The 12511-nt window shown below is 35.8% G+C and overlaps 1 protein-coding gene across 2 annotated transcripts; it reads right to left on the reverse strand.

Annotated features, from left to right (window-relative positions):
* Window positions 1–258: 258 nt before the first annotated feature.
* Window positions 259–11721, reverse strand: LOC131154402 (probable receptor-like protein kinase At5g18500). 2 transcript variants are annotated; one of them, XM_058107136.1, is made up of 9 exons: window positions 10940–11666; window positions 10424–10514; window positions 9816–10339; window positions 9532–9636; window positions 9195–9317; window positions 8956–9126; window positions 8645–8774; window positions 7961–8173; window positions 259–742 (listed from the first exon to the last, which is right to left on the reverse strand). In XM_058107136.1, the coding sequence occupies exons 2-9, from the start codon at window positions 10478–10480 to the stop codon at window positions 566–568; spliced, it is 1500 nt and encodes a 499-aa protein (XP_057963119.1). In that variant the 5' UTR covers window positions 10481–10514; window positions 10940–11666; the 3' UTR covers window positions 259–565. The 2 variants fall into 2 exon arrangements, with proteins under 2 accessions (XP_057963119.1, XP_057963118.1); XM_058107135.1 differs by having other exon boundaries at window positions 9816–10514; window positions 10940–11721.
* Window positions 11722–12511: the final 790 nt, after the last annotated feature.

Raw genomic sequence — 12511 nt, forward strand, 5'->3', positions numbered from 1 at the left:
AGAGGATTCAAGTTTAATCTTTCACACTAGTCTAACCAAACTTACTCAAACTTCTGTTATTTCCCTTTCTATCTTGTGTAATTATATATTTTATGCATATGTTCAACGTTGTAAACATTTTAGATCTTATCTCTAATCATCACATGCAACTTGATCAAGTTTTGCTCGAGTTCAACAATTATGAATTCAAATTGATGATTCAAGCTTAAAATTTTCAAATTGAGTTTAATACTAATATCCAAATGAGGCAAACTCGACTGAATCAAACACACCCTATTAGGAAAAATAACATTTCATCAAACAATTTTTGCACAGCTACAATGATCTGTACACACAGCCCCCAATGTTTTTGGTTTCTTCACAACACCCACTTTCATACACAAGCAATCATCTCCCCATCTACAAATAATAAACAAGAAAAAGAAACAGAAACAGAAAAGAAATGAAGGGAGTAAAAGGAAACAAATCTGTTTCTTCCCCACCGAACACCTCTGCTCTAGACCTCTGCTTAACTGCATGCAAACTCAAGAATTCAGAAGATCAAAAATAAAGCAAGAATGGCGCTTCAACTCTTAAATCTCTCAAATCCTCTACTCGAATCAGTAGGTTGGTAATGACTGGTAGATCCTTCCGATCTCTGACCTCGAACAGCAATCGGGTTCTCACTCCTATCAGTGTCAGAATTATCTCTTTGGGATTCAATCTCCATGCTACCTCCCTGAGTTCTTCGGTGCCTGCGATCCTGGAAAGTTCAGTGGAAAGAAATCAGAGAAATGGTATAGAGTTTTATAAGTCCTGGAATTGAAGCAGAATTAAATTTCAAAACAGGGAAAATATTGATCCGAGGATTTACAAGAAACTTATTCCTTAATAATATTTGGGTACCAACCTATCACCAGAAAAGGTAAAGCAATCACTATTGTTTAAAGAATTTGAAAGTAAGAACTCAGTTCTCAATCTTTATTTGGGGTAACTACTTGAGCTGGGCGAGAGAACTTTCACATCAGATTTTGAAGGGGGGAAATCTTATAGGGTCCTATCCCAACCCAAATTTTCTTTTGCTAGGCCTATACCTAGAAGGCCAATTTTTCTTATGTTTCTGAGGTTCAATGTGAACTCAAATCCTGGAAGAAAAGCACATGCAATACCTACTTTAAAAGTTCAAAATCCAATTAAAAATTGATTGAACTTTCCTACAATTTTGCCCATTAGCTAGACAGCTCTTCAGCACTTCTTGGTTCATCTGCCCATGGTGTGCATGTCCAAGATGGGGAAGAACAATTAAGGGAACAATTTTATATGCATTGCATGGCAGAAGGTTGAGATGATCAAATGATGATGGAACGTGATTAGTTGGAAGCTGGAAATTATTTTGGGGAAAAGGTTTGTGCAAGGAAACTTTCAAACCATGTATCTTCAATCATCAAATCCGGAAATTTGATCAATGAAAGAACAGCTTCCTACCCAATTTTACATATTCAATGTCCCGTTGTGTTTAAGAACCCTTACTTGGCATCAATATCAGATAAAGGGCATATCTCAAATTATTGAATTTGAACATGACCATCTAACAATCCAAGCACGACCAATGTGGGATTTACCTACACCTTTGAATGACCCTTCTCACATTTACAAAAAATCTATTAGAAAAGTGCAAAAATCTTAAAAGTTGACTAAATTAAGGAAACTTTATTGAGAACAGAAAAGAGAAACAGATAAAATAAAGGAGAATAAGAACACCTCACACCAAAAAAAAAAAGGAAAAAAAATAAATAAATAAAAACTTGTCCCATAAGCCCAAGAATCCCCACCCTATTCCAAAGAATGCCCAGTAATCCGTTTCCAGAAAAAATTCTAGCATACCTTTCCAACAAAATTCCCCATAATGAGCACACTACCCCTCAAAACCAGTGAAAAAAATAGTCAAGAGCTCCTTCACCGACTTTGGACACACTTCACCAAGAACTCCAAAAGAGTATCCCACAAGCTCCAATCAAATGAACAATTTAGGAACAAAAATGACATGCATCCTCAAAACTATTTTCACACATGAGACACATATCTGGAGACGATGCTTGGCGACTCACACCACAGGAGACTGTTGGTGTTAACTCTATTAAGTGCCACCAGTCATACAAACTCCTTTATCATAGAAGGAACTTTGGCCTCGCATATAGAAAGGAAAAATGACATCAGCCTTAATGAGGTGAGAGAAGAAAGATATACATGAATAATCCCCAGACAAATCCAAATAACAAGCTCTCCCATCACTTCCTCCAGTACAATGAGCAAAGACGACAGCTCCTCCACCTCTCCCATCATTTAAATCCCTTCTAAAATGAAAGCCTCAAGAAAAGGAATCCCTCACAAGAATAAGAAAAGAAGAAACTACATCAATACATCATTGCTTTGAGAAGAAAAGACGATCCAAACAAGCAAATGAACCAGACAATGCATCCCCGCCCGCCCCCAAAACAAAAAACCCTATCCATACAACTTCCCATAACCTAATACGATCACCTCTACCATCAATTCAGATTTTGCTAACGTACAATGAGCAAAGAAGATAGCTCCTCCACCTCTCTCTCATTTTAATTCCTTCTAAAATTTAAGTCCAAGAAAAAGAACCCCTCCCAAGAATAAGAAAAGAAGGAATCACATCATTGCTGTGTGAAGACGACAATTCAGAGGAGGAAAGGAATTAGATATGCATCCCCTCCAACCCACTCATCTTCCTAAAACCTAGTATGATTACCTCTACCGAATTGAAACTTTGTTAAAGAAAACCAAAGAAATGAACCTCCAAAGACTCTCCAAAGAACATCTTAAACCCAAATTAGCATTCCCCTCCATAATCTTGTATGGCATTTACTTTTTATTACATGGAGCCCAAGGGAATTCGTCTCCAAGGGATACAATTTAGCCGAGAGGGCAGTGAATTTAGATACTGCATTACCAAGACCCAGCGCTCCTTCCTTCAACCTACACACCACTTCCCACTCAACTAAATGAAACCTCCCCCCCCCCCCCCCCCCCCCCCCCCCCCCCTCTTCTCTTCCCCTCTTCCCCTACACCTAACCAAAGAAAATCACTCATAACTCCCTCAAGCTTTTGAACTACCCCTCCTAGAATCCCAAAAAGTGATATAAAAAATACAGAGGAATGGTAGAAAGGCTGAGTTGTATGAGAGTAATTCTACCACCAAAGAGAACAAAGCTCCAACTGCTTAGAAGACACATCCTACTGTATGAGAGGAATCTTTAAGATTGGTAACACAAATGACCTTGAGGCCAACTAGAATGCAAATGAACTGCTGCCCAATTTCACAAATTCATGGGTCAAATTTACTAGTATCACAGGTTGAACTAGATTAGAAGATACATCCTAGTCAATAAGAGGAGGTGTGAAAAAGCTTTAAGATTGGTAGCACAAATGGTCTTGGACAACTAGCATGTAGCAGCTGCCCTAATTAGCAAATTAAGGGTCAAGTTTGCAAAGTACCACAGGCAGCTTACATGACGGGGGAGCCCAGGTTTGAGCTAATGACTAAGATTCTTCCCCACAGCCATGACTCCTTAAAATTCCTAAGAAGACAGATAGCTAGAATTAATAATAATAATAATTATTATTATAATAAATAAATAATTATTATTTATTTATTTATTTATTATTATTATTATTATGTGAGCAGAAAGAAAGAGGAGAATTTGAAAATAGTTGGTCTCATGGTGGCCTAACTAGGGGTGAGCAAAATTCGGTGAAAACCGAATTAACCGAATTAACCGGCCGAAATTGGTCGGTTCGGTTCGGGTAAAAATCCCGGTTCGGTCGGTTCGGTTATAATTCTACAAAATTTCGGTTAATCGGTTTCGGTTCGGTTAAGGGTAAAAAAAATTTCGGTTAACCGAATTACTAATTAATTAGATTTAAATATAATTTATGAATATAAATTTTGCTTATGTAAGTGCATTAAGAAGTTTAATTAACCTTAAGTGCATTAAGAAGTTTAATTAACCTATTTGGATTCTTTGTTCTATGGTAAAATATTATTTTCATTAATAAAATTAATAAATAAGGTATTTAATTAAGTTGGATTTGGTTTTAAAAAAAAATTATAATTGTATTATATTTCTAACAATTAATTTTAAATGATTTCGGTTAAAATCGGTTAACCGAATTACCCGAATGGGCAATTCGGTCGGGGTCGGTTCGGTGTCTTTCGTTAATTCGGTCGGTTCGGTTAATGGTTTATATTAACCGAATTTTTCGGTTAATTCGGTTAATTACCCGAATTTAACCGAACCGACCGTTTGCTCACCCCTAGGCCTAACCACTAGCTAGCTAGCTAGGTTCTCTAGCTTAGTAGGTTCCCATACTTGGCTTAGCTGCACATGACTTGTTCTGTGGGCCAACCTTGACCTATCCTACTGGGATTCCCTACCCCCTTCTTTTTCCCTTTTTCCCTAATTTCCCATGTGGCATTCAGACATTGGCCTAATTAAAAGCATTAATCTCGCTTATTATTTATAATAATAATAATAATAATAGAGATGCAAATTAGACAAATTTAAATTAATAGACTTCCTAGAAGGCAAATCTTTTGAATGGATGTTCGTGAATTTTTGGTAAACTTCAAAAGAGGTTTATGATATTTTTTAAAACTCAGGAGTGGAAGGGGTGGCAAAACGGGTTAGCGGATCGGGTTTGGGCAAGTCATAAATGGGTTCAAGTTTAGGTTGACCGGTTCACTAACGGGCGACTAACATATAAATCCAAACCCGCCGGTTTAATGAAAGGGTCACAAACAGGTACTCGTTTTAAAATTTAATTTATTCTAAATTTTTAAAAACATTCCATATAAAGCGACATATTTAAAAAAAAAAAACACTCTTTTATTTAATTTATTAATATCTTAACAAATTTTAATTAATTCTTTTTAATGTTTTTTAACGTAATATATATATATATATCAAATGAAATAGGTCACCCAGTGGGTATCCAACCTAAACTCCCCTAACTTGTTTATTAAACGGGTCGGGCTTGGGTCTACTTGTTTATAAATGGGTCATCTTTTACTAAACTCGGACCCGATTTAAACGGGCATCACAGGTCACCCGCTGGATTCCAATCCGTTTTGCCACCCCTAAGTGGTCAATGAAATTTTTAATGTATGTGTAGAAGTGTAGAAAAAAAAATGATCATATTATTAGGCAAATGACTGCAACAGCATTAGTACCACACTCTTTATAAGTATGGAATATGAAATTTCTATATTTCGATATTAGATTTGCATGTACGCATATTTTAAAAATTTTAATATAAAATTATAATAGGTTCAACTAAATTTATATAAATTTAATTTTGACATCTATAATTCATGTGTCTGAACACAACTTGTGAATATCCTTTCCCAAACATACATGATATCAACCTAATTTAGGGTTTGGGACTAGAAAGTTAGGTTATGAAACTTAGTGAAATTTAAATTTGGAAGTATGCAATTATCATGAAAATTAAAGATTATTTTTTCTTAAAAAAAATGTTGTTTTGTGAGAATATTGAATTAAAGGAAGCATAGACGTCCATGACATATGATTTTAAGAATAAGCAACCAAATATGAACATTTAGATCGATAAATTACATCCTAGAAAATAATTTTGTACAAATTTCAATCATTGAATCACAGGTGAAGTTCACTTAAAACTCTCAATCAAAGTAACCTATCATGATTTTGAGTTCCATCAATTGTTAAACAAGTACGGTTGCAAAAGAGCTGAGCTGAGCCGAGCTTCAGAGCTTGGCTTAGGCTTGGACTCGACCCAATTCAAGCTTAGAAAGTTGGGGTCAAGCTTGGCTCGAGATTAAAAATATTGGTTCAAGTTCAAACTTGAGCTCAACTCATTTGCAAGCTTGGGCTTGGACTAAAATTTTCTAAATGACATAATAATAATAGTTTCATCCACTTATTTTGTTTGGGTCAAAATTTGTATCTTTCTTCTTGTGTGATTAGGCTATTAGACTCTTGGGATTGGGCCAACTTAACAAGCTTATTAGCAAGCTCCTTAACGAGTCCATTTGAGCCAATTATCGAGCTGCTCACAAGTCAAAACGAGCCAAGCTCAGCTATGCTCACGCTCGGCTCGTTTACAAATCGAGCCTAAACATTGGACTTGGGACTTGCTCATTCAGATAATAAACGAGGCCGAACCCTATAAACAAGGCCTGATTTTATCTAAGAACGAAGATTTGTTATGTGCATGTGCATGCCATGAATATCTATCTATTTTTATATATATATATATATAAAGGCTTTTTGTTCCCAAATTCATAAAAGTATTTTCGAGTTTATTTAAGTCAACGCATTATAAAAATACTCCATTTAAATTCAGCTTTAACATTTTGATCTTAAAATTTAATTTTGGCTCTCTCTTTCCTCAAGTACCTCAATTAATATTCAGGGCGACAAAACTTATACAGGTGCTCGAAAAATCCTAAGTTGGCAACATATGAGGACACAACCAACGGGTACAAGAGCTTAGTTTTGACTCAAACTTCAATCATCTTGTACTTGCTAAACTTGAACTCGAACTTCACTTTATTAAATTTAAATCCGTTCTACTTATAAAATATGCATATAATATAAGTTTAAATTTGTAACACACCTTTTACGCAATTCAAAAACACCAGAATATTAACAAAAAAACTCAATTAAAATCATAACTAGTATTATAAAACCCAAATCTCAACTCATTAAACCCTAAAAACTCTCAAAATAATTAGGATATATTAGAAGACACATCCTAGTGAATGAGAGGAATTTTTAAGATTGGTAACACAAATGACCTTGGGGCCAACTAGAATGCAATTGAACTGCTGCCTGATTTCCAAAATTCAACGGTCAAATTTACTAGTATCATAGGTTGAACTAGAATACTAGATTAAAAGATACATCCTAGTCAATAAGAGGTGGTGTGAAAAAGCTTTAAGATTGGTAATACAAATGGTCTTGGCCAACTAGCATATAGCTGCTGCCCTAATTAGCAAATTAAGGGTCAAGTTTGCAAGTACCACAGGTAGCTTACAAGACTGGGGGGAGCCCAGGTTTGAGCTAATGACTAAAATTCTTCCCCACACCTCAGAAAAATATAATATAAAAACTAAAAGAAGAAGAAAAAGATTGGTTGTATGTGGATAATGATCTAGTTATCTAGGTTTGAGCATCTAACATCCAGAGAAAGAGGGTTGTTATTCGAAGAATTTTAGCAATAAAAATTCACAACATTCAATGAGATTTAGCCATGCTTTAGGCTACGTTTGGTTTACAGAATGTTCATTCCCAGGAATAAAAAATGATCATAATATATGATTTTGATAGTTTACAAAATAAAAAGTATTGTAATATGTTAGAGGTTATTTATGTTTTTTAGTATTACTATTATTATTAAGTGTGTTAGTATGTTAATTAGTCAGAATTAGTAAGGGTATTATTGTCATTAGAATGTATTTAATATGTATTAATGTATTATAAACAGAGGGAGAGACCTTTCTTCGAGTTAGGTCATTCATTTTTATCAAATCTTAACATCATTTTAATAAATGACAAAATGCAGGAAAATTACTAAACCAAAGCATTGAAGGGCAAGGAATGATTATTCCCAAATTTCACCATAGGATTTTTTATTCCCATCCTATTACATGTTTGATGGAATAACAAAAACTTTTGCACGGTCATGTACATTATGTTGACAACACTTTTTCTTTTGTAAACTATTGAATTGCTATACTTGACAATTCTATTCCTAGGAATAAGACATTTTGTGAACCAAACACAAACTTAGGATGTTACACGTTGCCTGTAGAACAATCAACTAACAACAGTTCCTTCAAAACAGATATAACTTGCAAATTGCAATCAGCAGCAACACAGCATGAACCATGGAGAGTAAATCAGAAGCTAACCTCTCTCGGTATGGGGTATTCCTCAGATTCTAGCATCCTAACAACTTGACTCATTTTAGGTCTCTTGTCAGAATCTGGATCAACACATCTTAAAGCAGTCAAAAGGGCTCGTTTTAGTGCTCTTGTTGATGGCCTTCTCTCAATATTAGGGTCTACTACTTCTTCTGATCTCCTGTTTCCAACCATCATTTTCAACCAATCAACAAGATTTACCTGCACACATTATAAATTTATGCTTAACAAAACCTTATAATATATGGATATGGAAGTGCCCTGGTGTGTCTTAAAGTAGGGGACCAGATAAATTCAAAAATACATAATTAAAAAAGGAAAAAAAAAAATTGACCTTCTGATAAAAGGGGATGAGTATGAAGCAACAAGAGAATAAAGTACTTTTAAATTGGTTGGAGGCATAATCCTGTGAAGAAGTAACATTTTATACTGGCCAATTTATATGTTTTGTATTGAAAGTTAAAACTGTACATGAGATAGAAATGTTATGCATCCAGGATACCAACTGATCCCAAAAAAATAGTAAAAAAGAAATACTACATACGGAAAAAGAATGGACTCATAAGCAATAAACGCTGGAAATTTTCAACAGTCTTATTATTCCATGAATTCATGAACCATCTTCTTCAACAATTGAGCAGACAAGAGTTGGTTGGAGTAACAATAGCATACCTCATGTGTTGGTCGACCATAATCCACAGGATCCCTTCCTGTAATTGCTTCCAAGAGCACAACACCAAAGCTATACACATCACTCTTTTCATTCAGAAGACCAGTATTTGCATATTCAGGAGCCACATATCTGTCACAGTTGCAAGAGAGGAAACAAACAAATAAGAAAGATGGTTATTCCTCTATGTCATTTCATTTTGAAAGTGAACCATCATGAGATAACCAAAAAGGGAGGGAAATGCATAAAAATAAAAAAAAGAACCAAAACATGGTTCCACTAAGCATCTTCATACATAAGAAAGAAAGCTCACCCAAAAGTTCCCATGACTCGAGTTGTGATATGACTTTTCCCTGCACCTAACAACTTGGCCAGGCCAAAATCTGAAACCTTAGCATTGAACTCGTCATCAATCAATATATTGCTTGATTTAATGTCACGATGCACCACCTTTGGCTCAATCGCCTCATGCAAGTAGGCAAGACTGCAGCAAAAATATCACATTAAATGGGAACTAAAATGTCAAAAAGAAAAATAAATGAATTAACTTACGCCTTAGCAGTGCCAAGGAGAACCTTCATGCGAGCCTCCCACGTAAGATATCCATGTTGGCGCATAGCCCCATGAAGCCATTGCTCTAAATTTCCATTATTAACATATTCATACACCAACATCCTGAAATTTAATAATAATGAGTTCAACAGGCAGAAAGTAGAAGTTAGAAAACAAATTGCTAGAGACTGAGCTATCATGCTACCTTTATATAATGTAAGCCTTTAATAGTTCAAGGACCAACACTTAGATTGTCTCATTTTTGTAGATAACACAGTTGACATGTTGATGTAAATAATTAACAAATCACAGCATACTGTAAAAGAAAAGACAGTACCTGTGAGTCCCTTCAATGCAGTATCCTAAAAGACGAACCAAATTTTTATGACGCACGTGACCAATGGCTTCAACTTCCACTCTAAATTCCTTCTCTGCTTGGCCCCTGAATAAAATAATTTAAGGAGTTCAATTAAAGGCTACCTATTATAGACCCATTGTGGTCTGCCCCCTCCCCAGACCCTGTATACGCAGGAGCTTTGTGCACCGAGCTGCCCTTTTTTTAATTTAAGGAACAAATTGTTTACAATTTGTTAAAATCAAAATGGAAAAACTTATACTCACAAATTGTTGAGGAGCTTCTTTACTGCCACGGGGTTACCATTGATCAGCTGCCCCTGGTAGACAACTCCATATCCACCCTCACCAAGAACATTTTCCTTTGAAAATCGGTCAGTAGCAAGTTCAAGATCCCTTAGTGTAAACCAGTGACCCCAACCCAACTGGGAGAATTCCGGTAGGCCAACTAGAGGAGATGGAGCTGTTATAGGATATGAAGAAGATGGCTTAAAAACAGTAACTGTGCCAGAGCTTCCTTCTTCTCCTGATTGGGATCCAAAGCCATCTTTCTCCAAATGATGAAATGAACCCGACTGACTACTATCTCCATTCTTCAATTTCCCCATGCCCAGATGAACCAGAACCTTATCAGATTCTTTTTCGCTCGATTTCTCATGAATGGTGAGAAGAATTCCATCGCGAGGAACAAACTCATTCGTTGGCACTTGCTCCACCCGAACTTCTTTGATCTCCTTAGAAACAGTTGGGATTTGAGTAAATGGAAGTTTGTCTCTAGCCCTCCTCGATTTCTTGCGGGAAGTAAGGCACATTGTTAATACACAGAGGATGGTTATGATAAATAAACCCACAATGATCCCAATTATTTCCCAGACCTTGAGGCCAAACACAGAAGTTTTCTTGGATAGTTCCTCATTAAGATCAGTTGCCATCTTCTCAGAATTCAGGCTTTGAGAATTCAGATACCTGTAAATTTGATATAACAAACATAAACAAAATGTAATTTTGTCTGAGTCAAATTAGATATCCCAAACTATTATTACATTTTAGAATCCTTATCCAGTCCATCACACTTCCCACCTCCAACAAAATCCAAGAAAAACGAAGGAACAATAGACATGCATATCAACACAATACATCAAAATAAAAACCCCAAAACGCAGCATTGCAGTCACCCTATGAACAGATCAGGAAACACATTTGGAGCAGAAGACCCTAAAGCGTAAGAAAAAAGGGGAAATTGAATCTTTGATGTTCACCAGCAAAAACAAACAGCTCCTATGGGATGCAATCAGAAAAAGAACGTCTAGCAAAAGAAAACCATAAAAAGAAATACACCAATAAGCACATGAAAAGCAACAAAATTTTTCAGAGTTTCATCATTCACTTACCTAAGTGCGACGGAACCCCCAAGAGCAAACCTTCAGAGCCCAGATCTCCGAAACCCAGTTGCTATACCATCTCTCCAAACAAGGAAGAACCATATACCAACTCCAGATCTCCGACAGAAGAAAAATCCCAGAAACCCATTTTAAGATGAACACATAAAATAGCTCCGTGGTCCGAAAAACCCAATTATATAGACAAATTGATTGGATTTGGCTTCTGGGTTTTGTCTGTGGGGCAAATGTGAGTCTGAATCTAAGCTGGGATGGAGCTTTCTGGCACCAGCCCCAGTCCCTTCTTAAAAACCCACAAACCCAAAAATTACACCAGGAGAGAGAGAGAGAGAGAGAGAGAGTTACAGGAACATGCAATTCTGATGATAAGAGGAGGTGGAGTTATCAGTGGTAGGTGATGGGTTTAGATGCCTAACAATGGCTCCCAAACAGTAAAAGGGAAGGCGTGAGATTGTTGTGAGGTTTTCTTCTTGGGATTTCCCTGGTTTCTCATGAGCACGACTGACCATCAGCATTTTAATCATCTTCTTCCCTTTTTTCTTTTCAAAATGAAATTAAAACATACTAATTAATTAAAAATTTAAACTTTTTCTTGGTTTTTGAGTCTTTTCAGAGTTTTGTTTTATATTCATTTCGAGTATTTTGTACCCATCTGCAATTTTTAATCCCTTGAGCGGTCAAGCATCAGCACAGAAAGGAAAGAAGCCCGAAAACAAGAACATTAATAATGGCAGCCGGGTAGGCGGAGATGGCAGAACCGAGTCAAAAGCAAATAAGGAGCTTTAAGGAACACTATACGATTGCAATAAGTGCTTAAATTGCCCACATGAAGAGAATGGGCACCTGAATTCCCCAAACTGCCCTTGACTCCCTCCCCAGTCTCTTCTATTTCTTGCTGAATTACAACTGTACCCCTGGCCCATGAGAAATTAGAGAAATGTCATTTCAAGTTGTTATTGGAACACACTTTCATACGATTCATTACAATTTTATTAATTATTTTTAAAAAATATCTATTTTTTCTAACCATAATTTTTACAATAAAAATTTTTATCATTCTACGAATTTAATAACCAGCTGTTTAATTAAATATTATTGCAAACTTTAGTACTTATTTTAGTGGAATTGCAAACTTAATAAAAATAAATTTTATAAAATAATATGAAATTTTTTATCCATTATTTTACAACCATCATTTTAACTAGCAATAACATGTTTAATATGTATAATAATAACTACCAATAATAATAATATTGTCCTCACAAGCATGGCGCAATGGAAAGGAGCTGGACAATCAAGTAGAAGCATTGGAGGTTCGAATTCTCGTTGATGCATTCAATGTAGACTTAATTATGTCTTGAGATGTATCCTGAAAGGTAAGTTAGCCGAACGTCTAACCTGAACTGTGATTACCTATGACCACATCCGATTTACATGGATGGCAAATCAAAGGAGAAAGTTGTCGCCCCGTGGATTTGGTGCCACGCCAATCAGTCCGAAGGGCTCGTCAGTGGCAAGAGCACCCATGATAATAATAATAATAAAAATAAAAATAAATTGTCT

The sequence above is a fragment of the Malania oleifera genome, chromosome 4 (assembly GCF_029873635.1).
Source record: "Malania oleifera isolate guangnan ecotype guangnan chromosome 4, ASM2987363v1, whole genome shotgun sequence".
Lineage (NCBI taxonomy): Eukaryota > Viridiplantae > Streptophyta > Magnoliopsida > Santalales > Ximeniaceae > Malania > Malania oleifera.

Excerpts from the sequence above, each read along its gene's own strand:
- LOC131154402 (XM_058107135.1), bottom strand. The coding sequence starts at position 10,480 with ATGGCAACTGATCTTAATGAGGAACTATCCAAGAAAACTTCTGTGTTT. Across the intron at positions 8,775-8,955 it reads CGAGTCATGGGAACTTTTGG|ATATGTGGCTCCTGAATATG; the intron begins GTGAGCTTTCTT and ends CAACTGTGACAG. Across the intron at positions 743-7,960 it reads AATACCCCATACCGAGAGAG|GATCGCAGGCACCGAAGAAC; the intron begins GTTAGCTTCTGA and ends TGAACTTTCCAG.